The 26,478-nt window shown below is 37.1% G+C and overlaps 2 protein-coding genes across 2 annotated transcripts; both read right to left on the bottom strand.

Moving 5' to 3' along the window:
• Positions 1 to 2,391: 2,391 nt before the first annotated feature.
• On the bottom strand, positions 2,392 to 5,424 carry LOC124166475. The gene is made up of 3 exons (XM_046544005.1): positions 5,402 to 5,424; positions 5,135 to 5,264; positions 2,392 to 4,751 (listed from the first exon to the last, which is right to left on the bottom strand). Exons 1-3 carry the CDS (start codon positions 5,422 to 5,424, stop codon positions 4,146 to 4,148), a joined length of 759 nt encoding a protein of 252 aa, XP_046399961.1. The 3' UTR covers positions 2,392 to 4,145.
• Positions 5,425 to 8,043: 2,619 nt separating this feature from the next.
• LOC124166400 (conserved oligomeric Golgi complex subunit 1) lies at positions 8,044 to 26,258 on the bottom strand. Its single transcript, XM_046543924.1, has 17 exons — positions 25,868 to 26,258; positions 25,484 to 25,651; positions 25,262 to 25,407; positions 23,837 to 23,994; positions 22,548 to 22,749; positions 21,319 to 21,472; positions 20,173 to 20,308; positions 19,503 to 19,735; positions 18,856 to 19,019; positions 18,546 to 18,768; positions 16,422 to 16,590; positions 14,754 to 14,942; positions 12,932 to 13,086; positions 11,161 to 11,317; positions 10,891 to 11,013; positions 9,567 to 9,797; positions 8,044 to 8,352 (listed from the first exon to the last, which is right to left on the bottom strand). The coding sequence occupies exons 1-17, from the start codon at positions 26,002 to 26,004 to the stop codon at positions 8,215 to 8,217; spliced, it is 2,883 nt and encodes a 960-aa protein (XP_046399880.1). The 5' UTR covers positions 26,005 to 26,258; the 3' UTR covers positions 8,044 to 8,214.
• Between the last annotated feature and the right edge of the window lie 220 nt (positions 26,259 to 26,478).

Below are 26,478 nucleotides of genomic sequence, written 5' to 3'. Positions count from 1 at the left end.
GAAAGGAGATTCGTGAAGCGCCTGCGCGAGAGTTGTCGCCCGCCCCAAGTCTCTAGGGCGCCCCGCCGGAGAAAGGAGACTATTTGTCGCCTGGGAGAGTACTAGTCTCTCGACCCAAGTCCGTAAGCCCCCTCAAGCGCCTTTGGCGCCCCAGACGGGCGCTTCAGTTACGTCCCCCTCAAGAGCCCGACGTATCTCTTTCTCCCATGGAGAAAGTGCGTATCTCGACAGTGTTTTGTTGTATTTTCTCAATATGGCGCGTTTTCTTTCAAACCATAGAATATTATTGCTCGTATATGAGGTGCATTTAAGAGAAGTGGGGCAATTAACACCAGTGAGAAATTGTTGCGGGATATTAATAAACCGTTTGAGGCGAGGGAGGAAGATTTCCGGCCGCATTAGCGGAGAAGGTTGTCCTATCCGTCCTTCGATGGTCCGATTCTCTTCCTGCTGAAAATCCATCACCCTCAATAGCAGACAAAAACACCGCAATCCTATGAAATAACAATTATCTGTAGCTCTGAATTCTTTTCGTGTAAGTAGCGGGGTTTAGAAAGCTAATGCTAATTCAGAGAGCGCAAGAAAAGCACTTTAAATAATGGAAAATAACTTCTAAACAGTTACCTATGAAAAGCAACAGATAGTTAATGAAACACAAGACATGCCCTTATTGTTAAAAGAACTTATTCCACGACAATGTAATAGAGTTTCACCATTTCATTGGTTTCACGAATACGACTGCTCAGCATAACCGTGTGCACACAACATGAGATCGCGAATCGGTTCCGCTGTCAACACATACAGAAGCTATAAATGTACTTCAATAATAAATGAATATCCACAAACTAAGTACTAGCACACACCGTAAATATAAAGTGAGACATAGGCAAATAAAATAAAAAAAAACTGGAAATCACTTCCACTCTTTTATTCATCACGAACAACTTACAATCACTAAGCTCGTTATGATAAAAACAACTATTAATTCACTGATTTAAAGCCAGAAATTAGCCCACGAAAGAGGCACAGGTGACTTTTCTGACTATTATTCGTTAATATACTAGAAAAAGAAACTTCACACACAGCTTTGATCTTGATAGCTTGATCGTGAAATGTCAATGTACCTATACGATGAACAACGGAGGTGAACACGCCACTGACAATGTTTACATTGCTGTCAGACATTAATCGATATGGTAATAACACTGCTTACAATTCAATCACGATGGAGCACTGATAATTACAACTCTTAGCCGATATTTTTGTACATTGCAACCACTGGCACTGTGATTATCAGCAGAAGATTTACGGGAGTTGTCACATTGACAATAACACAATTTTGGCACAAAAGATGTTTGCACAAATCTGCAAGCAGCGAGCAAAAGCTGTATTCACATTAGAAATATACTCTTAATTTTCAACTTTGGTGAGGTTGTAATTGATACGAAATGAAGAATTTACATGGTGACAAGCAAAATATACCGGCACTTGGATTTAGCCTAGCAGCCGCTTGCAAGCGAGGAATCACTGCGCGCGGTCAAAAAAGTAGTCCCGACTTTAGTAAGTCATAATGAGGTTATTATGCATTTAATTTAGAAAATATTTGCATGGATGAGTTTGAAATAAAATTAAAAACATTTTTAAATTGCACACGGTTAATTTTTCGATAAATCAAGCTCCAATATCAGATTCGCCTTAGAAATTTTTCATACTACCCATCGGAGAGAGTTTTCTCCCATCCGAACGGGAGAAACAGTTCTCTCTACCGAGTTACGGACTTGGGTGGGGAGACAATTTTGGGCGACAACTCTCTCTCCCAAACGAGGCGCCCCAAGTTACCGACTTGCCCTCCAGAAGGATAGCAATATGAGGGGAATTGGTAAAAAATTTAGTACGAATTTCTTCTAAATTTAACTTGATTAAAAGGTCACAAAAAGCTTCTAAATTTAACTTGGTGAAAAGGTCAAAACATTTTGATTGTCAAAGAAAAACAAAATCAAGCATAAACATTTATTTAACAGGCAAATTTCAAAAACATAAATTAACGATACAAAATTATAGAGAATAGTAAGAGCCACTCAATATAAAAGAACATAATGTCTGTTCATTTAAGAGTCCACAACACATTCACCCTAAGGGAGGGCAGCCTTGGGAGAATAGTAAGAGGAACACAATATAAAAGAACAATGTTTCATTGTCCTCCAAACTTGATAAGTTTTCTGAAAATGTCTTATTTTTATGTAGTGCCTCAGTTGCACATTTGGCATGGTGTGCCAACCTTATTTTACAATATGCTATGGGCACCGCCCTGACGAGGTGTATTTGGTGGTCATCCTGCCCCTATGAAAAAATTGTATAAACCTGTTTCAAATTTTTATACATTGCCATGGTAATGTATAAGAATGTATAAAAATTTGAAACAGGTTTATACAATTTTTTCATAGGGGTGAGGATGCTGATTATGAGAATGATCTTTTGATATGGGGAATATTGTTGGAAGTTCCACATTGTTCTTGTCCACGAACAACCAATGCCAAAAGTTAAGGTTTGCCTGTCTTAACTCCTACTCGCACAATCTTTTCATTAATCCTGCAGATTTTAATCACAACAAGAGATGGATGTGTTAACCCCCCTCTGTCCTTTTTTTTAAAGCTGGCTTCCTGAATCCTTATCCATTAGAAGTGAACTACAAATGGAACACTTCAATGTGCACCTCAACTTGCTGCCACAAATCCAGCTATATACACTACAACATTTTCAGATATGTTCTTCGGTAAGCTCCAATAGGTGTGGCACAGTGAGGTAGGAGTGATCTAGTGGAGTAGGATCGTCTATATCCATGTCGACTGTGTCTGTGGAATCATTGATAGTATTTACGGAACTGTTGCCAAAAGAACTGCTTGCCTACAAAATTGATATGTTTAGGATGGGAATGCAATTGGCTCTTGCATTCCCAACTACTTGGCAGTGGATAATCAGCTTTTTATATGTTGCCCGAAACCGTCTCGCAGTGGGGTTGTTATTGAACCTGCCTTGTGACCTTACGCTGGAAAAGAAGATTCCCAAGTGGTCCTGGCAGATCCTGTACGTAGGGAGAAAACGTACTTAATTATGTACTGCCCTCCTTCAGTAATGATTGATACAGACCAAGAGTACTTGAAATGACATTAAAAAGCCTAGGAAAACCATTTTCCGATTAGACTCGGCCATCAAATTACCATTTGTATCTCTGTTTCAAAATATATTGCTTTGCTCGTACAAAAAATTCTGTCACATCCTCAATATTACCCCGGTGGATCGGTTTTGCTATCCCTTTTGGCGTGTGTTCCTGGAATTGAAGATATCAAAGAGACGGTTAAAAATCTTTAGGAACAAACACAAAGGTGCAGAACCTTGGAAATCTGGAAGATCCAATTGTTCACAAAATGCAAGGGCATCAGCCTCAGAGTCACTTAGGACTTGTGCTGCCAGTCGCACCTTCATCTTCTGTCTCCTCCACTCCATGTGGGCAGCCCTCAGTTTGTTACCCAGATGAACACCCTCCATATCCTGAAGATTTTTCAATGCCTCAAGAAATTTCCAGTCTATCCCTCCATCATTACCATCCCAGAGCAGTCTCTAATCCCCCAAAGTGTTTCTCGCCAATTTTAACATATGGGATGGATCGAGAAACACAAACTGGGATCCTGGTTACTGGATGCTGGAAATAGGTTATCATTGAAGCAACAACCCAGTATATTGGCCATTGTATCATTCGATGCTGCCCCATCGAAAGTAAGGGAACTAATATTGACTCCTGTGTGATGAATTTCTGTTATCACCTGAGTGACAATATTTGCCCGCTGTTCCCCGGAGATACCATTTGTAAAGTAGTAGGCCACAGGCAGTTTCCACTCGTCGTTGATGCCTACAGCCATCACTACAAGCACCTCCTTTGCATCAGGCGTACTGTCACTATTGAAGTCGTGGCCAAAGTCCACGTAGCCATGATACCTGCGGCCATCCCACTCCACATGCTGCCTTATGGACATTTCATCAATGATAATATTTACAAATAATTTATATTTACAATTATCTACCCTGCTTTTCAATGTGCTGAGAGCCTCCAAGGTCATCCCAGTATTCCCATGAACACTACCATACCACTAAGATATGGTCCTTGGGTGAGGCAAGCATGTATTGAAGTGATACCTTACATAACGATATACCTTGGGCGAATAGAAATGTAAAGTTAATGCAAAAGCTCTCAATTCTGCCTCATACTTTTGGGGGAGTGCCCTTTCCTCTCCACTGGATATAAGCCTCTGCATTAAAAATCTGCGTAAGCCAAGAATATTCTTCAGGATGCCGAGGCCACCTGCATCCATGAAATTCTTCTTCTCCAAGTTGCCCACAATATTGGCCAATTTCTTATTGGCCTTCCCACCCCTCCTCTTCACTTGCTGCAACACCTTAATCTTTCTCCTGGCATCCTGATATAGCTTCGTCATCCTCTCCAGTTCCATTCGTAGCTTAAGAACTTCCTTATAGCAGTCAACCCCATGACATAAAGTAACAGGTTGCACAGGCTCAATGGCACAGGTGTCCCTTGTGCATTGCTCGGTTGAAGCTGAGGCACAGACGTCACTTATGTATTGCTGAGGTGAAGCTGGGGCATAGACAACAGCTACCTCCTCCACCAACTTCCTTTTATTTAGTCCTCCAGCCTCCTCCGCCCTCCTTTGTGAAGTACCCTCTCTCTTTGATACTTTCTGGAAGAAAAGCAATCATGAAATACGTATGGAAAACAGAGTAATGGAAAACATTCTTCAGCAACAATCCAAGTAATTCAAAAACTCATTCAAAAATTTTCGGTAACTGAATGATATAACTGGCAGGAAAAATCCCTGAAAGTAATCGCAGGAACTCCTCTCTTGACTATTTTAGGGAGTAATTGGCATTGTGGCTAAAATATATCATTTAGTTTACCATTTAAGTCTGCCTACAGCAAGAGTTAAGTCCAATCTCTCCAACTGTTAATGATTCAGGGGAACAGCTTAAATGGAGATATTCATCAGGTCAGTTAATAATACATACCATTTTATTAGGTGATGCAACTATCATTTTACTCCAAAACTTCTTCCTTGCTATTCACCGGAGATAAGTATGATGGAAATGATGGAAAAACTGATGGCACAGCACCATCCCGCAAGCAAACACAACTCTGGGTTGTCCTGTCAAAGTCATTAGGATGGAAATGCTCAGAGCTTAGAACACTTCTGTTGCTTGGGGATCAATCCTTCCTCCTCACTGCTTTCACCCAAGCTGCCCTCCGTGTCTCATTCTTAGGAGAACTTGAAAATAAATAGTGGAGTACCAAATTCCACCCAACTAATGCAATGAGCCATAATTTGCTATGTACTTATTAGCAGCATTTTCACCCATTCTATCATAAGAAGTTAGCAACATTTGGAATATTTTATTCACCACTCTAAGGTTGATAATTTAATACTGTCGACTGGGTCAGTAATTACACAGTTGAAATAATTTGGCAATGACAGATAATTAAATTTACTCAGCAATTGAAATAGCAGTTCAAATACCAATGCACACTATGTGACCACCAAGGAATTGCATTAACGTATATCTTAGAAAATGACTGGCTTCATTTACATTTAATTCATCAGATCCTTGTTATGATCTAACAATAAATAAGAACACACACCCATCAAGTACAAAATGAATTCAGAAATAAGCATTTAAGTTATTTGCGCAAAGGCAGTTCATAAAAGCTGTTCATCATGGATCGTTAAACATAGTTTCCTGCAGTAGAAAAATAATAGGTCATCATCCCTCTCACCTCTGATATCAAAAGATTTGCTTGAAGATAGCCTTGCAGCCATGCACCATTACTGTTGAGAGGAAGACACAAATACCTCCAGTAATTACGCCTTCCACAATCTTACATATACGCTACACATCGGTACATAGAAAGTTTAACTGGCGGATTAAATATCTCAATCTAAGTGTGCATCCATCTGTGATCAAAAGTACATAGCCTATTTTACTATGTCTTTTCTGACACACACAGTGCAACAGCTTACTCATAATCTAGCACTCAAAAGTATAGCTCATATAGATTACACCTGCAAGAAATTCTATGTGAACTTAACATGATTTCAAAATTTCCACTCCTGATTATCTATGCATAGTATACTTTTCTTTACTTCTTATATTTAATACATAAAACTTCTAAAATCTTATATCAGCATCTTATGAAAGAAGATCATTTGAAATTAAAAATGACAACATAATTCCCTTCATTGATACCTTACTATATGGGATAATATTGAACGTAACACGAGATGTAATGAATATACCCTCACTTCAGTTACTCTTGCCTAATTCATAACTATAAGCAAGGTTCGGTAACGATTAAATGATCAGCTACTGTTGAAATTCTATATTGCTAAATAATCAGACTTCCCAGCAAATATTTCTGTACCAAGAACGTGATTCACAAACTTAGTAACCTTGATGTCAAACTTTCCATCTCTACGTTTAAAGCATAAAGTACCGATGACACCATAGCATAAAACACGCGAAGATTACATTTTCCTAAGATCTTTCCGTCATTGAAATAAACAATACTACAGACTTCCAGTGGAAACAAGACTCCAGGGCGGGCTCGCAAGGATACACTCCTGGGGCAGGGACTGTAAGCGCTAGCTAGCGATAGGAGCCCGACGACGCCTCCTGGGAGGGGATAGGGTAGGAGGGGAAGGGACGAGGAATCCCGCACCGTCACAAAGGCGGGCGGGTCCTACTACTAACGAAACCAAGTGTACGCTAATAATATTCTACCGATCCTAGTGGATTTTCCTATGAGGAAGAAAAATCCATCGATCGAATCGGTAGATACTACAAGTAAAACCAGCACAAGTAAAATATAGCCGATCCTGCTACAGAATGTAAGTTGCTCCACAACTGTTGCCGTAAACATTCTCAAATACATGAACATGATTGCAAGCAGCTCCTGATTGTTACTGCCTCCATTTTGGTTAGACGAGGTGATATAACCAGCCACATTCTCGTGAATTTCTTAAGCCCATTAAAATCATTTTATACCATCTTCAGTCTAGATTTAGCCTAGATTAGCCCACAAGAGCAGATCTTTGAAATACTGCAGACTCCCGATTATCCGGCTGTGGTATATCTGTGTTGTGGATTATCCGTGCATGATTTTCACTCTCGCTCAATATCTTCCGTGATTTTATAAAAAAATAAAATCGGACGCAAAATCACTGGAATTACTGCATTAATGCTGGGATACACCAGGCTTATTTTTTCCGTTAGAATCCCCTTCGTAAAACGGAAGCAATTGCGCGCTAGCTGCATTCACGGGAACACTGTGTCCCTGTTTTCCAAGCCTTGCAGTGCACGACCTCACTCCGTGATCACGGGTACATGTCCCGCAGCAGTTGCAACCCGGGCAGCTTATGTAAGAGGAGACTACGTAGTTACGTCACGTATACGTGGCGTGGTGCCTGACAGTGTTGTTTTTAACGTCAAGCAGTGGTTTTGAAGCATTAATGCAAACCACTTATCTGTATCCGTGATCACACAGCCACGGATGTGTGGTTTTCATAGTCAGGCCTAACATGGAGCATTAATAATACGAGTACAACCACGTTATCACCGCTATAAAGATCACCAACTGGGGAAGAAAGCTCTCAATGAGTCCGGGAAGCACTCTAAAATGAAATAATAACTGTATAAATAATAATATATTGTTTGTCTTACGTAAATTATGAACATTACAAGACATTAAAGTAAAAGTTTGGGTTATCCATGTTTTTCAATTATTCCTGCCGTCTCTCCCCATCATTAGCGCGGATTATCGAGAGTGTACTGTAATTCAAAACTGTAGTACACAACTTTAACAGGGTTTTCTTCATGTGTTGACCACCACATGCTCACTTGCACAAAATATCAGCTTTGAAAGATGCTTGACTATTGAAATGTTGAAAAACCTTTCAAAAGTCATAACTCTACAAACATTGCTTAAGGCACATGGTCTTCATTTAATAGCCCAGTATTTACATAGTTACAGAAAACCTAATCCTTTCCCTCTCGTAAAGAGGGAAATAAGCACACTCAAACAGAAAAAAACAATAAAAATAGTGTTTTGGAAGAATCACATGAATGCTCTAGTAGGGATTCAAAAATTGTCTTTTAAAACCAATCTGATCCCATAGCACCAAAAAAGGCTCCAGAACGAGCAATCAGACCGCTGGATGATGCCTGTTCTGAGCTTCCTTTCTTCTGTGCAGAGGTGGATTGCATACTGGATGGCTTCCCCACCTTTTTGCCCTAAATGCAAGAGAAAAGAGTTCATATCAAAGTTAGAAAGTAAATGGCTAATGAGGTCTTCCATGAAATGATATGTACATAGATTGGGCTAATTTATCTTATCATACATTACAACACATTTGAGCTCACACGGGTAATCACATCCACATCTGCTTTTGTGAGGATAGATCAATTAGTAACATACAATAGTTTGTTCATTATTTACTACTGTTTCAAAGTGTGATATATATAGTAGCTCAAAGTATAGTTTAAACTTCTCAAGTCATCGGCTTTTGTAGAGCGCGGAAAATACAAAAGGATCACAAACCAACAATGCCCACCTAAAAGTTAATTATATGTGAATAAATGAGAGGTTGGTTTCTGTTCTGCAAAATGTGATTAAAACTCACCAGGAAATGATATGTGGATCATACTACCATTATTTTACAAAGATTGAACCTTACGGCTTGAGATTTGCATACATCTGGCTCTGGTCAAAATGGCAACAATACACCCAGAGCTCAAACGCAGCAATGGTCAGTGGATTTAACCACTTTTTTCTTTTTGCTGTGCCTCTGGCGTTATTCCCTGACCATAATCAAATTTCCCACATATTTTAATGACCTTTCTGACTTGTATGAACCCTAAATATATGGGAATAGGGGAATATGAGTATGCATGAGTTAAATTGAGACATTCACCAATGTAACACGAGATCTAAGATGAATATACATGTTGAGCAAAGATCTTCTAGATTAAATTCAGATGGACCCTATCACAAAGGGGCCAAGCTGCATAACTCACTCCCTCACAATATTAAGGGCATAAGCTCTCTGAATAAATTCAAAACTGAACTGAAAAATTTTGTGCTCAAAAAACCGCTTTATACATCAGAAGAATTTTTTTACTTTGCAAGGGAAATCCTTTGTAAGGCAAAGTCTGTATAATACAACTGTACCATTCTATGTATATATATTGTGTTGTGAATGTATTGTGTGATATGGGTAATTTTCTTTTTGATACTCTGTAAATTTAATTTGATTCAATTTGACGAAACTATGCAACTATTCTTGCCCTAAGTGAATAAAAATTATTACTATTATTATTAAATAAGATGAAGCAAGCTACAACCACCAACACTAGATACGATGTTCCTAGAGTAAGGGAACAACTTATTATGATAAGAATGATGCATAGATTTTTCAAAAGAAATATGTTTTCTTCGAAGAACTAACCGTTTTTTCAGCCAGCATTGTGATGCCTGCTTTTTCTCTTCCAGGGCTCATCCTTTGGGTGGCACCTGAGTAAGACAGTGGCAGCAGGGGTAAACAGGGAGGTGCAGGTGTCGGCAGAGGCATGATGGAGGGGTCCTTAGGCTCAGGGGGTGCATTCTCCTTCCCACCCTGACTGCTTGCTCTACTCAGAGCCACAATCTTGTCCTGGGATAGGGCCACACCGAGCAGTGTCTGGAAAAGATATTTATTGGACATCAGGATGGAATCAAGAATTTTATGCAAGAGTCCATTAACACATTTGCTGAGACAGGACTAAGGTGGCCCAATTTTAAAAAAAACTAGTAAGCATGGAAAATATTTTTTGTCTAGATTAATTAGTATGGTATGGTATTTGGAGGAGGTGACCCACAGCTGAGGTCATTTGCGCCATGAGGGAAGGGGTAGGTAAGGAAGGGTGGAGAGAAACCTGGCGTCGGTATTAGCCTGCTCTTAACAAAAGATGCCAAGGGGACCACAGCTTAAAGTCCCATCCGACAGACGGAGTGTTGCGCTTGAAATGTCCTCCACACAACACTCAAGCAGTGATCGGGCAGTCTTTGAAAATTCTCTGCCACTTCCGGGATTTGAACCTGGGCCCACCGGGTGGGAAGCCAACACTCTAGCAACCACACCAACCCAATCCCCAGATAAGAAATCAGCTTGATCACATTATACTTGATCCGGTAAAATTGCACTTGAAAAGAGGTGTACAATTTGAATTCGGCCTGAGTTACAATTCTTCTCTACTGTCTCTCATACTCATTATTTGTTATCATAAGAATACAGATTCTAATAAGGCATATGCCCTTAAACGTAGTGTACGCATTTGGCAGTTATGTTGAATTTGATAGTACTTATTTCAAGCCTTTTGGGTAGTCCACCTTTTATTATGAGACCACATCTTGGGATTTTTTACAAATGGCTACGTTAATGCCTGCAGAGTCCAGGATCGAGAAATAATAGTCAAAATTTCTTAGGATGGAGTAAGTTGTTTATACAGTATACTATGTATATATCTTATAAAAATAGGCTACCATATTTTGAATGTATTTTGTTATCTAAAAAATTATGCTACCCACTGAAATATCTTCAACAAAACATGATTGATTTCAGGATAAGCATGTGAAGTCAAAAGATTTCCTAGTGGTCACCAACAAAAAAATACGTATACATATTAGCACTACTATAGAAAACTAATGGGTAAGCAATTTGTTGATGATCACATTAAGTATATCCTCTGTTTTTTGCCTAAAAATTTAACAGTAATAATTGAGTGATACCATACCTGAGTCTTCCTCACACTTGCTTTTATATTCTTCATTATGTGCGGATAGAACACATCATAATCAAAGGGATCAATGAAGGTTTTCATTTTATCACATATCTTGCGTGCCCGTTCCATTAAAACCTTGAGTGGAATACCAAAATAAAAGCAGGCTGTTACTAAAGTTAGTTAAAACAAAATGTGTGCCAAAAACAACAATTGCAGAGTTAAGCATTTATTCATGAAAATCTGATTGAACTGGAAATATGTTACAGGAAAACTTTTTCTTACCTTATTATCTCTGCCTAAAAATAGATGGATGATATATTCTACATCAAAGAAAAATTGCAAGGCTTGTACTTGAGGAATGTTTTCTTGGGTACAAATTGGTTCATAGTTTTCAAGCAGTGACTGTGCAAGATCTTCGATCAGCTCTTGGTGAATTTTACTGAAAGTTGAAGTAAACAAATTAATTAAAACAAACTAGGCAGTATGAATGTGCATTTGCACAAACATTTGAATTTTTGGCTCTTAAACTTTGAGGATAACTAATCCCAATGAAATACTGACATGGGTTGGCCAAGTCAGACAGGAAGAGATAGTAAGGCTGTACACCGCAGTCTTTCTTTCATGAATTGAAAATCAAAATGCTCTGAATCACAATTTGAAATACATAGTTACAATGTTATTCCCAAAATCTGAATGATGAGCAATGGAAGAAGCAAGAAGGAAATATTCAATAGAATGGTCCAAGAGAAGAAAGTATTCCTCATAAAGAGGAGTCTCTTAACTGCTGGGGATATAAGCCCTGAAGCTACGGAGCAATTTATGCGGACTTGTGCTAAAAGCATGCTTCTTCATGGTAGCACAGTATTTTGTGGTAGTGGTGAATGTCAGCTGTAGAAAAGTCAAGGTTGGAATCTTTCAAAATTTAGTGTTACAGAAGAATGATGAAGATCAAATGGATAGATTTTGCAAGTACAGTGGAAGTTCTCAGAAGAATAGACGAAAATACTTTAAAAACTCTTGGGAAGAAGATGGGACAAAATTGGCCTCATCATGAAACATGACATGTATGATGAATACATATTATCATTGAATGGGAGTACTTAAGTGAGATGCATTAAGCGGGTGATTAATGATGTAAAACAGAAGAATTATGTAGGGATTAAAAGACTACTTGACAAGATAATTAAGTTGAAATCTGCATCAAACCAATATTTGGATTAATGACAATGATTATGAAGCATAGGTTAGTTTCCTTCATCAAAGAAAACGAAAGGCATTGATTGCGATTCGTTACCCAACATTAGTGTTTTCATAATATAAAAATTATTTGGTGCTAGAAATCCCAATTTAGATGAATGCTAATGGTCAATTTTCACCTCATTTGAAAAAGGCCAGATTGGTGACCATGCGATTCCACTCCACTTGACGTCACAGGGACCTTGTTTCTATACAAGTAGATAGGAGTTTTACATCGTCTGACATTAAAAATGCATGCATGTGGTACAGAGCTCAGGGAAACATCTCTTAATAATCACCTATTAAAATTGCCTATGGTCAGAAAGTTTCCTTCATTTGATAGGGTATTAATAATCCTTATTTAAGTCAAGTGCTACCTGCTAGCTGGGTTCTCTGCTACCTGCTAGCAGCCTGCATTGTGGCGGCGCTCATAGCCTTGCACCAAGGTGGCCTCACACAGCGGCAGCCAGAACCAGAATGACATCACATGGGCTTTTCCCAGCATTCATACTTAGCCATCCCATTTTCGTGTGCTTTAAATTTTTCACTTTTCATTTAATCGCAAAAAATAGATATCATCATTTAAAAATCTAAAAGCGTGTAATACGTACTCCAGGAGGATAATCTTTCGATTTAGGCAATAAAAAAGAAATAGGAAACTACCATATTCAGGAAAAAATATCCACAGCCTTACTTTGACAGCAGTCTAAAACAAAGTCACGCTCCAGTTGATAAGGCATACAGATGATGATTTTAGGAGAAAAACAGTCTACTTTCCCGCTACTAGTGCATTCACTCAGAATAATAAAATGCTAACCTCGGCAATGTGTGAGGGGTAAGTCCATTGATTTCCTGGCAAGATGCAAACAGGACAGAGTGAAGAGCAAAGCTAGGGTGGCATGGAACTCTAATTGTTGACTTGATGCTTTGTCCCTCTTCTGGACCCTCCTCAATGGTAACATGATCCCATGCCTGCAAAGAGACAAGTTTTGTTAGCATTACGGATGGCCAACTGTAACAGTCACAATATCAAATAAAAGAGAAATAACATTTATTTTCATTCACGTAGTCTATAAAGGCATGGGGCACAGTCATAATAAAAAATTTCAATTAAACAGCAGTGAGCTTAGAATAAAATCCATTATAAATACTACATAAAACACTAAATACAGTGGACTACTTAATATGATTAATCTTATAATGAAGTTCTTGTTATTATGAAGTAATTAGTTGATCCCGACAAAAAGGCCTACACAATCTATAGTAAAAGAATCGTTATTACGAAATTACGAACCTCATTCCCGGTCCCAGTGTAAGTAATGGCATTTAGGTGGATATACACTGCGCTACGTTATCATCATTGATCTATGTTTAAGTTTTCTTTCTGTACTGTGCCCAAGAGCGTCAACTTTGGTTCTTCCTTCAGTAGGAGATACTTCAATATGCACACAACATCATATAATAAGCTTCATTCCTGTGGAATTATGGTGACCCACTCATTAACGCTGGTAAATTGTACATTTAGTCCCCGTCCTACACACATTTGATTTACAAACTTTCAGAATACGGACATTCAAAAAATTCTAGCACGCCCGAAATTTCAAATATGGTGCCTTCGGAGTAAGCCGATGCGACACGACGTGGCGTAGAGGAACTCCCACTTTGGGCATAATATGAACAAAGTATCATTTAATCCGATGTGAAGTCAGGAACTATTCAGCATTTTGCCTATCCTTCTTCCCGCGGACAGCGATATTTTTCAGCTTCGGCTACGTTGCAAGCTAGATCAGTTCATCACAATCGTGAGTTAATGCACGACTGTGATGCAGTGTTGCATTCTGCAGGATAACCACTCCCCTTGATGCCTTGTATAGGTTTATCTACTTAGATGCAAGGTTTCGGAACGCATCTTCCCTGTATACTGAGGACTTGTGCATAATTTAATCGTGCTAATTATACACTTAACTCTGAAGATTATAAGTGCGGGAGATTGAAGAAGCAAGAAATCTTGACAAAGAATTTTTTTCTTTCGAGGATTCCTAAAAGAAACGTTCATATGAACTTCGTTCTTACGAACCTCCGGTTTTTTGGTCCTGTGAACTGCGTAATAACGAGAATCTACTGTACAAATATTACAAGCTTAGGTATCCAAAGTGTTCAGGAAACCATTTACATGATAAAAACAGTGTGCGAGGAGGTAACTTTTATGGACATTTTTGAAATACCAAAAGGGTATTGTGATATTCTATGATCAAAGAAAAAATTAGATTTTGCCTCTGACACATGGTTTTGAAATTTTGGTTGTAACTATTGGGTGCTTGCTATGACAAAATCTATACTCAATGATTGGTCTTTTGTTTTCTATTTTCACAAAAGTTATTTCAAAATAAAAGTTTTGAAATACATATCCCCAAAAGATCTCCTTGAAAATGCTATGACAATCACACGAACATTGTGGCAACATTGTGTGTTCCTATCAGAACAATGTGGAACACTCATTAAATGCTGGATTAATCTCTCAACTTCAAAATTCAAACTCTGGGAGAGAGAGAAGATGGTATTAAAGTTATTTTAAAAGTTAATTGCTAAATGAAAGTGAATGAATGCAAAGAAGGAATAAAAACTAGATGAGAACTTACAGGAAGTAATCTAAGTAGATCGACTGAGGATGGTGGGATTGTTAACGATCTTTTCACCCTGAGGTGCATTCTCTTGCCAGCTGCCTTCCTCCATACTCGAAGGGATTCAGTGCTGAGCTCCACCAATAGATGGCAGGCCTCCACCCAACAATTGGTTTCCAGCCCTGAGCGCATAATTCCATAGCTTGCCTGCAATAGAGAAGCAAATACATATATCTTTCATTTGAAGGTTTCCTCCACTTTTTTCATACATGAAAGATGAGGCCAGATGAAATTTCAGAAAGGAGCCTTAAAAATTTCCAGTGTGACAGAATTTTCCTCATGTCAAGCCATAGTGAAGTTCTAATGCCCAAGAACACATACATGGATTATTTCACATTTTTAGGCTCTTTGCTTATGCATGCACACAAGCAGAAAAACCTGTTAATCTCAACGAGGGTGATAAAAGTGAGGAATAGGTTATTTGTCGTACACCAGAAATAGGTAAGAGTACATGTTAACTTAAAGTTAACCTACTTCCAAAGAATATTACGTACCAACTTTTCAGTTTAAAGATACCTATCTTCCAGAAAGTGTTCATAACTTGATTTTATTATCCAATCCCTTTCCTATCAATCAAAGTAGAGCTTAGATGATATGGGCATTTACATAGCTTCTCGTCCGGACCCAAATTAGCAAATAAGTTATGATTCCTTGGAAGGTAAATAATTAGCTCTTGGCTCAATGCAATTCTCATACATAAAATTTGGTTAGATGCAACCATTTAGTAAATGGCTTAATTAGTTTTGATAATTTAAAGTAATTCTTGGAAATTATGTACTTGAGGAATGCATAGGCAACCCTTCCCTTTGGGTGGCTCAATGCAAGATATTAAATGCATTCTTATAGCATTTAAAGGCAAAACTTTTGCATACATAATTTTCAAAGTCAAACGTCTTTTTAAATCTTCTAAAACAAAGTTTTTTTTCCCTGCTCATCGTCTTCTGCAATAATAAGGTAGAAGTCAAAGTAAACTGGAAATAATCCTTGACAGCAAGTAAAGAAAATAATTATGTTTCACTGAGGGAATTCTATTGGAAATAATTCTGGTATTTTTGCATCCCACATACAGCAGACTCCCGATTATCCAGCTGCGACATTTCCGTGTTGCAAATTATCCATGCATGATTTTCACTCTCGTCCAATGCTTTCAGCGATCTTTATTAAAAAATAAAATTGAACACAAAATAATGGAATTATGCATTTTAAAGCTAGCATACACCAGGCTTCTTTCCATTAGAATCCCCTTAGTAAAAGGGAAGCAATCACGTGCTATCTGCATTCATGGGAGCTCCATTTTCCTGTTTTCCAAGCCTCGCAGCATGTGACCACACACTGTGATCATGGATACACTTCCTGCAGCAGTTGCAACCTGATTACAAATTTATTGATATTTATTAATATCAATAAATTTGTGCAAAGCTAAGCCCTGATGATAATTTTAAATAAACGGAAACGTTGGCTAACAACTTTTTTGCATCACATACATTTGACCTATACTCCAAGAATTATTATACCATCGATTAATGAGCACATACGGTCACCCTAAGGTAGCGCATTAAGACAGGCAGTGAGCATGGCTTAACTTTACACATAAAAAAACATGAAACAGGGTGAGTGTAGACATACTTTGGAGTCTCCGATATTTGAAGGGCACATGCACTTCTGCAGTTGTGGACAAAGCTCCATCAGACCCATAAGAAACCTTCCAACCACCACAGCACCTGCCTCGACTGTATCACCATGTTGATCATCAGGAGAACTCTTGAGCACCTCCTCTTTCACAAAGGTAATCAGACTGAAAAATGATATGCATTTTAATTAGGATCAACCATTGGGTATTTAAATACAGCTCTTAAAGGTCAAGTGATATATTGAAACCTTGGTCATGAACAAACATTGTAAGTAAAATTGGAATAATTTTTATCAGTTTCCAACATGAAAAAAATTTCACTATATACAGTGCAACCTCGATATAACGACATCCCACGGTGCACTAATAAACACTCGCTATAGCGAATTGTCGCTTTACCGGAGGTGGAGCAAATAATAGCCAATATACCTGTTGCGAACAGATATACAGGAACAGGAGTGGTGCGGCGACAGATAAACATCTATCCGATAAACGTAAGCATAAATCCAGACGAAAGGCGATGTTTTTTTGCATCACTAAATTTCCTTACTCAAATAACGACTAACTATTCAAACAATTTATAGGCGCCGCACTGGATAAAAATAATGCAAAGCATTGTTTCGTCAATCGTTATATTTATCGAACAACAGTTTACCACAAATTTGAGACTGAGCACTCCATTAACTTCATTTCTGACAGATCGCTAGCAATTACAGAGGTTAAGGAGTCTTGATGAAAGTCTTCCGGCGGTGAAACCCTCGCTATGGCGAGAGCCAACACCGAAAGGGTCTCGTAAAAACGAATTTTTTAACACGCTTATTATAGGGTCAATTGACGGTGCATCGGCTATCTCTCGTAATAGCGGGGGTGTCGCTATAGCCCGTACTCGCTTTAACAAGGTTCCACTGTACAAGGCCATTTTACATGGTGAATTTTCATTCGAATGATCTTGCAAATGATCATCATTCACCATGTAACATGGAAATTTCAGTCATTCAAATGAAATTTAGAGCTTTATGGTTTGTTAAAGTAATTGCAGGGATGGGTTGGTTTGTTTCTACCATTTCTTGAGCTTAGCACTCGAATCAGAATGGAAACCAAAAAGAATCATTACCAAATAAATTTGGGCAAAAACCAGTTTGAAATTATATAATGAGCAATACTTATACTACATATTTGAAATAGAATGATTTTACGTAACCGATCACTCGCGAGATTAATTTATATATTATTTTTGGTAGATTTCATTACACACAAAACAAAAATCATTCATAGCTGTTGAAAAATCAAGTAATGAAAATGAAACAGTTGATTGAGAAGCTAAAGTGAGAACTGGACTGTGATCTGATGGCAGGAACTAAAGCCGGAATCAGAATTAACAAAAATGTGAAACCAACCCATCCCTAAAACGTAGTTCTGCAGGCCAAATGAAATCCCTACTTTACACATTAGCCCACATTTACATTACATATTAGTACACATTAGGCCTGAAGAGGTCCTAGCAAAGGGGAAGAAACGTTGCCTTTTAAGCCACAATACTCGGATTAACCCATAAGTTTTATTCATTGACAAGAGAGATATTTTTCCACGTACATAGATATGAGAATTCTTTTTCCACAAAACAACTAGGGACTTTCATAACTTATAGGTGAGACTTTACACAAATCTCATTTCCTCTTTATTTTGTATCTTCTTTTTTGACAATGGCTGGTGTCTTAACACCCCCACCCTATGCCTATTGTGACAGTTTGCTGGGTATAATTCAATTTGTTCCAGCTTAGATGCTGATGTAAATAATGGAAAAAACTGAGTTTCAAAACATTGGCAGTTGATTTAATTCACTCAATCACAAATAAACTTCAGATAACTGAAATGGTGAGATTAAATTAGAGATCGAGAAATGTAATACATAAGTACTGCAAAAGCAATACGCAAATTTATACATTTTTACTAGCACATACTGGCAACAAAATTATACGTGAATTTATATCACTAAAACTGGCTAGAAAATTGAATTTGATTTACATTTTACAGGGATTAGAGTAAAAATCGACCCAAGCTTTATATTTTCCTGCATTTACAAGTATTTTCAATGCTCAAATACACAGCATGCACTTTACCTTTTAATGCACTCAAATGTCTTGCTCTGAAGCTGTTGCTTTAACTCTCCTCTATCAATAAATTTGTTGAATGGAGGTGCTGTTGCCACTTTAGCAGTTGTCAGGTCTTTATCGCCACTGACGTACCACATAAAATCTTCGAGCAAATATTCAAAATGGCTATCAAAATTTCGACATAACTTCTGGACCACAGGTGAATAGCCTTTGGCTTTCATTTCCAAACCTAGAATAAGTAAAGCTAACATATTAACGGGGCTCACTGTACAAAGAATCAAAATGATTTGATTTTTCTAAAATTATCCATGCTCACCACTAGGAGTTTTCTGAGATCTTGAAGAGGTCAACATCCATCCATTAAGTTGGCTAGTATTGTCTTTCGATTCAATGAATGGAGTTTCGGCAACATAGAGGTCTTGAGGCCACTCTTTCCATATATACCAATCAATATTATACTCTGAATTACTTACAGAGTTGCTATAAGGAAAGGTTTATTCTCAGGCATTTATATTGGATGGCATGGGCAAAATGTCTGCTGGTGCAGAATTATGGACAATAAAATTTAGGTACTTTTTGAGACAGCTTGGTTTTATCACCTTTGTCTATGCGGCTCTTTTTGCATAAACACAACAACTGAGAAGACTGCTGTTGATTGCACAATAGAATTGAAAAAGGCTAGAGACAGTAATTGATGACTTACTTTTTAAAAACATGATTGTAATGTATACAAAATATAAATGGGGAGCAGTGATGGCTGTAATGGAGTACAAGTCATCTAATCATGGGTAATGATTGCTTTTCCATTGCAATAACAAGGAATAAACATTCAAAAATCGTCAAATATGTAGCTACTGTTTGACTACTTTTTCTTGATTAATGGCTATCACCATTTTGATTATTTCAAATTGTGATCATAGAAAATGTTGCAGAGGGAAACGAATATAATTTGAAACAACATACCCACGACTAAAGCCAGCAGTAGATATTGATTCCAGGAGAGCCGATTTCAAATCGTCTAAGGCCCTTTCCAAAGAGCTGGAAATAAGCTGAATTGCACGACTGGTAACCAGTGGACGGATAAGCACTTCCCACAGTCCTCCATTTTCCATTCCAGTGGGCAGTGAGGATGCCACAATTTTGTTCTCACTTCTGCTCAGTACTTCCCAAGCTCCCTCCCTAATGGCATATAGGCCCTGCCATAAACAAAAATATTAAAATTAATAAAACGATAATTAAGAACTGTTCAGTTGCACTGCTTTGTACATTCTCATCCCTTTTCAGTTCCTGGCCATTTCTCTCAGCTCCAGTTCTTCATAGTCTTTCATTTTCATAAAATACTTAACAAAAGCAATGAGGGTCTGAGATTCAACTATTTTTGGCATTTTAAGCACATAATTTTCATGCTATTAGCTTACACATTACAACTTTCATTTACCGTATTTGTATTCTTCCATCTTTCGCATATATATCATGTTATCTTATATTCAGAATCAGACTAACGCATACTAATATCTTTATCAGATGGTACAAGTAAGCATGTACTCCTGAGAAAAATAATGCCACAATAATATCCTGAGGACCATTGAAAGAATGATTAAAATCAGCTCGATCACTACTAAAAATGTCTTACCTTAATGGATGTGACAAGCTCTAAAAGACTGACTAATTTTTCTTGAAGAAAAGTCTTTACTGAGTCAAGCCACTGTGTTAGCCTTTCATCTGAGTTTCTTGTGGATTTTGCAGCTTTATCGGGAGACCATGAAGGCCTGCAAGCCATAAAATAATTAGATCTAGCACTCATTAAAATACCATGACAACTTGCTCCTTCCATACATTACACTTATTAGCATTACATTGATAACACAACTGAAAGCTTCCTTAAGATTCATGACACACAGTAAGGGCTCCTTGATTGCAGTAAATAAAAACTTCATAATACAGTATGTAAAAGGGAAATAAAACTGTACATACAGTCTACATACAATCCAGATTTCAATTCAGATTTTAAAAAAAGATTTCAAAATTGTTGAATAGAACCTGTTTCATGCGCAAAATGAAAACTTGAATGATCTAAAAGCACTTCCAATGGTGGATGAGAAGTCTGCAGAAGAGGTAGTAAATATCCATCTATATTTTTTATGGCATTCGGAATGCCGAATGATTCTTGAGATGGGTAATGGTTTCATAAAATGGGCCATAGATTGGCTGTAAACAATTATTTTTCAAGCAATACATTCAACATGCCTTACATTATTTAACTATAGCAGCCCCGGATTAAGTACACAAAGATTGTGTAGTGGTTAGCATTACCACTCCCAGACCATGGTTCACAGCTCCACTATGGCAAGATATTTAGCCGTCAACAGTCAGATCATTTTTGCACAGTCTCAATTAATTTCAATAACAGCAAGCCTAGGCAGGAGAAATTTTTTATTGCCATCGTAACTTTAAATATAGACGCAGTCTTATTCCGAAAGTGGAGATATGAAGATTACACTATAAAGGATTGTTGTGCGCACAAGCTAATTTAAAGATTTCCGGTCGAGTGCTTTAGTCTGTTAAGCTACCATTCATTTATGTATTGTCTTTTTTTCGGCCATTATGAAATTTGATGCTACAATTTAAATGCTCAAATTTATCATTCGAAACACATGGCATTTCTTTTCTTAATCTCTTAATACACTTAATTTCTATTTCCAAGGTTTAAGACAATTTTTTTTCCAATGAACAATTTTTATTTGATACCTAATCTATTCTAGGATCATTTTCCGCTTACCTGAATTCCTTGACGATGGATGGTAAATATTTGTGAAAATGCTCATTCGTTACAGACAAAATGCTGAAGGTTTTTGGAGTCTCACTTCCAACAATTTCATTGAGTTTTCTGGCTACAAGATTTCCTGAATGTTTTCCATCATGATTCTCTTCCTCTGTAAACAAATATGAAATGCTTTACTGGTCCAAAAAAAAACCACACAAGGATATTATTAATGTAATACAATGATATTGATTACATGCTCATGGATTGTATGGATACACATAGGCATATCTCCAAGGGACACAAAAATAGCCTTGTAAACCCAAAAAAATCTAGTATAAAACATAACCTTTAGCTATAAAATCCCAACCCAAGATAAGAAATACACAAAAGCTACTTCTTCTACATACTTTATTTATCTATTACATTTTCAATTAATATTTTTAAGCTTTATTAAATGTCATATTTGCATTTATTTTGAAAATATATGTTGATCAAATTTTATATCTGTTATGATGCTAGGTTTATGATCGTTCCCTTCAGAACTAAATTCATATGGAGGGCACTCTTGGGACACATGCAAGAAATCTTAAATATGCCCATGAGTATGACGGTAATCAATTTCAAGAGTATCTAGAGAGAAAAGAAACTCCATGAATGACATTCCATGCATTGTTTTTAACTACAGGTATGTTATTATCCTGATATAACATTTACATAAAAAGACTGATTCTGGTCTGTCGACGGGAGGGATGTATGGATCAAGTTGCCCCTATGAGAGAAATTTGGGGGAGGTTTGAAAGATATAACCAACGATATCCACTACATCTGCTGAAAACGTAATTCACATTTTTTTGCAGTTCTAAATATCTTAGGCATATATGTAGTGGTTGAAAAAAATTTGACTAATGCAGCTTGCCTAATGTTTACACATCCCCTTTTGTAATGCCCAGAATGGCTATACTTAGTATTATTTAAGAATCTAAGTACATATGAAAATATTTTTTTTGTCGAAAGGAAGAGGCACTTCCATTACAAAACCTTGTCTTAATCTATACTATTATTAGCCTTATTGAAAAATTACTTGATCCAGAAAGGATCCAAAAACCGTACCATGAAGTGAAAATCAACATATGTAGGTAAATGATATTGGGGAAACTTTATTGATAGAATAGACGAGGATTGCATCACAAATCAAAATAGTGTCAACACTAACATATTACATGAAAATATCTTTTGTATCTCACCAATGAAGCAGACATGACGGAAGTATAGAGTTTGAGCCAGCAGTTTTAGACTTTGACAAATTTGCTCTTTGATGCTTGTTTCTGCATCATTTGCCAAAATATTCTGCAAACTTTCCATCCTCAGGTTCAAAAACATATCTTCTGCTGCTTCTAGGGAACATACTTCAAGCAGGAGACTAGTTGCAAGACAACTTGAAGCGGACTGATAAAAATAAATGAAATTAGAACATACTTTTTTATAAACTTTAAAATAAATTTTCATGACCTCTATAACGGAAGTGTCTAAAACTTTCTCTAAAAAACCATTTAATTTTCTAATGCTTTAATATGCCTCGGTTCTGATATAAGGATAAAATTTTATGGTTCTAACCCTATCAGTTACGAAGATACTGCCTGCACTCAGATGACAGTGCTAAGTGCTTGAGGGACCAAATTTTTTTTAGAATACACTTTTGAAAATTCACATAATACCATTAAAAACATTCATATCACAGGATTATTTTTTGCTAAAAATTATTTAACAAATATAATTGATCAAAAATTGCTACTTATTAAAATAAGTAATGCAATAGCAATAATAAAAATAATGCATTAATAAAATACTCCAAAGCCGACAAAAATGAAACAAACTCCATTTCAAAGCTTAAACCAGACTCTGATGCACATGTAGTTGAATGAAAAAGTCAATGCATAGCACTAAATTCCATTTCAAGCATTCTGCTCCAGCCATAATGGTGTAAGTACTGTTTACATAGGCATATCATCTACACTGGTATGGGTTTTTTGCAAGCTGTACAAATGGTGCCGTACCCATCATTCAGACACAATGAGAAAACAGATGACTGAAATCGCTCTAATGAGGCCATGGGAAATTTGAATTACTAACCAATAAAATTGTTTCAGGCTTGACTTGGTGGAAGTTTGATGCATCCATGACTAAAACACAAATGGTAATTTCCTACCAACCATGGTTTCAACATATTATGTATTACATACGTCATTTTCAAGTGTTCTGAGCTTATATGCAGTTGGAAAATTACTGAGTCAAACCCTCGCCATCATGTAATTGGTCATTCTTTCTTTCTTTTTCCCTATAGACATTCAAATTTATGCATTATCTTCTCATTTTTCCTTTATAGATGAGAGAGCAAGTCTGAAGCTCAAAAAATGGTACGAAGGGATAAGGATGGCTGCATCTATGAATGAGCAGATGCACCTCTGCAGGATTTTCCGATACCAATATCATTTTGAGGGCAGGAACTGGGATAATGTTGATGATACATACATACCTCAATAGTTAAATCAGTGAGCTTTAGCTTTCCTTTACAACCATTCAAGATGTAATTCCGGAAAAGACTGGTTGTATTCCACTGGTGAACAAGTACAGGAAACCACGTGAGAACTTTTCGGGAGTCTATATAATCTTCTCCGCTGCTGAACTGAAGGCCTATTGAGAGATGAGAAGAATACATACAATAAAGGCTTAATATGGATTTATGCAGTTTACCAAACAAGAATAACAGTATCTTTGTGGCCATTCACATGCCTTTTTTGGCTGAAATATGTACTAGCTAATAGGCTCATCACATTTAATAAATCAACAATATTAAAATATGCATGTATCATTCTGATTGTGTATTGTATGATTGATGTATTGCATGTATCATTGATTGGTGATTATTTCTGGTTTTAAAGCTGTAGTCACAAAATGTTTTCAGTTTGTTTTAGAGGTAGGTTTGTGTTTTCAGGGGGATCCACAAGGAGGGGGACACCTCACCTTACACTTTACTAGCAACATTTGGGAGAGGGGGGAAATGTCTAACACCTTAGCCCACTCGTTACAGACAAATTCATTCAAAAAAGACATTCATAAGTTGAACGGACAGTAAATCTTTCACCACAATTTTGATTTACTGTTTATAGCATTATCTGCCTATTACTTTCTTCACCAGTCACATCAAACACTCCCCAACTTTCCCTTTCTAATATTTCTCTATTTTCCTTTAGTATCCTTCACCACATCAATATCAAAATAAAATTATAAGAATTTCAATGGGTGAAATGGATTCCTGATATTTAAGGTCTTGTTACATGATACATTAACACGTACAAGTTATGTCAAAATGATATGAATGCGTGAATGAACACGAAAATGCACCGTATAACCACCCAACTTGTGCGAACAAAACGGAAAATAGAACCTGTTCTAATTTGGTTTGTGCATTTGAACACATTCCATTCCGGTGCACAAAAGTCATTCAAGCAAATAGGCATTAACTCTTACACGCCAATGTACCATGTAACCAAGCCTTTAGTGTGTGCAGTATGCCACAGAAACCATAGCAAAAATCTTAGAAAATGATCATGAATGTATTATCTGATTCAATTTACCTATTTGGGGTTTACTCTACACTAGGAGGCAAGACGGAAAATCTATTGGAAATAGAATGACAATCAATCGATGAATTTTGAAATATTTAAGTACCTAATATATCAGTTGTTCATTCGAGGGGATACAATCGAAAAAAGCAGATCAGGGCAAAATTTAATTGGAAACTAGAGTAGGCGCACTTTTTCTCTCAGTTTTATTAAATGTATCCCTTTTTCCATGCGAAAAAATGAACAGAAAAATAAATGCATACGTATCTCACAAATTAAGGGTAGACATTTTGAACAATCTTGATAGTACCATTGATAATTTACCGCTAACTTACTCGTATTTACGTGACGGGCAAGAAGGAATAGCTGCGCAGCCAACAGATAATCTTCTTCGTCCATTGCCGACCAAATTTCTTCAGGAATAACCATTAATAACTTCACTTGAACTGCCAACATTATGAAGGGCTTCCTTTTTATAAACCTTTAAAAATATTAAACTTACAAAACAATAAAGATGAATAAAACAATTAACATCGCTATAACTGCATTTCATATACCTTTCAGAAAAACATTGGTTTGATTCCAGCTTAAAACCTAATAGATGTTTCTCTTGCAATTCAAGGCATTTGGCACTCATGCCATCGACGTGCTGAATGACTTTTTCCGAGTTGGATTTCATCACACTAATGGTATCCGCAGCTTCAATAAGATCTCGATATCTTTCTCTGTAGGTAAAGGAAAAGTATAAATCGATTTGACACACTTGTCACCACAGCAAGTTACTGCCGAAAATAATGAGTGATAACACAAAATGAGTGATTATCCGTTGTAATCTCATTACATTTATACATTAATTCGGTATAAATTAATATATGCATGCATATGAGGGGAATATGTTCATGCAACACACAATAAATTTATAGTCTTAGAAGTCAACTTACCCAACCATTGTTCGCAACTCTTCCCGTTTCTTTTCCACTTCAATCTTCAATTTAACCTGAAGAGTTTTTATCTCCGAAATAGAGCTTTCCTCAAACAATTTGTCTGGGGAAATGCTGCTCAGATTATGCGTGGACATTTTAAAATATTTACTCCAAATGGAGGCGGTACTAACTAATTCTTAACATGTACAGAAACTAATCTTAAGTCCACGACTGAGAAGCCGCTTTTCGCTCAGGCATCAGCAGAGTTACAACTCAGAATACATTATGCCATCACTTATCAACCATCTCCAGTGTAAAAACATTAAAATCAGAAAACATTGTCTTACTGAGCCACGCATTCCCCGCTAGCAGAAAATCTCGAAATTCTCAAAATTGCTACGCTGTTGTTTATTTATCATGGAGTCAAGATCATCAAGATATAGGTATTCGAGAGAGGTTTTCAAGTTCACCGCATGGAGTGCTATGTGACTATGTACTTCTTCTACTCGCACCGGTTCCGTTTATAACCAAATTTGAAAGGATTGCTAAAGGGAGAATGTAAATGGGATTCATAATTTAATTTTTCATTCCAATTATTCGTTTTTGGTTCTGATGTTGAGTGATAAATT

Source organism: Ischnura elegans, chromosome 10, assembly GCF_921293095.1.
Source record: "Ischnura elegans chromosome 10, ioIscEleg1.1, whole genome shotgun sequence".
NCBI lineage: Eukaryota > Metazoa > Arthropoda > Insecta > Odonata > Coenagrionidae > Ischnura > Ischnura elegans.
The sequence above is the reverse complement of the archived record's forward strand: the minus strand, read 5'-3'. Positions and strand labels throughout refer to the sequence as shown.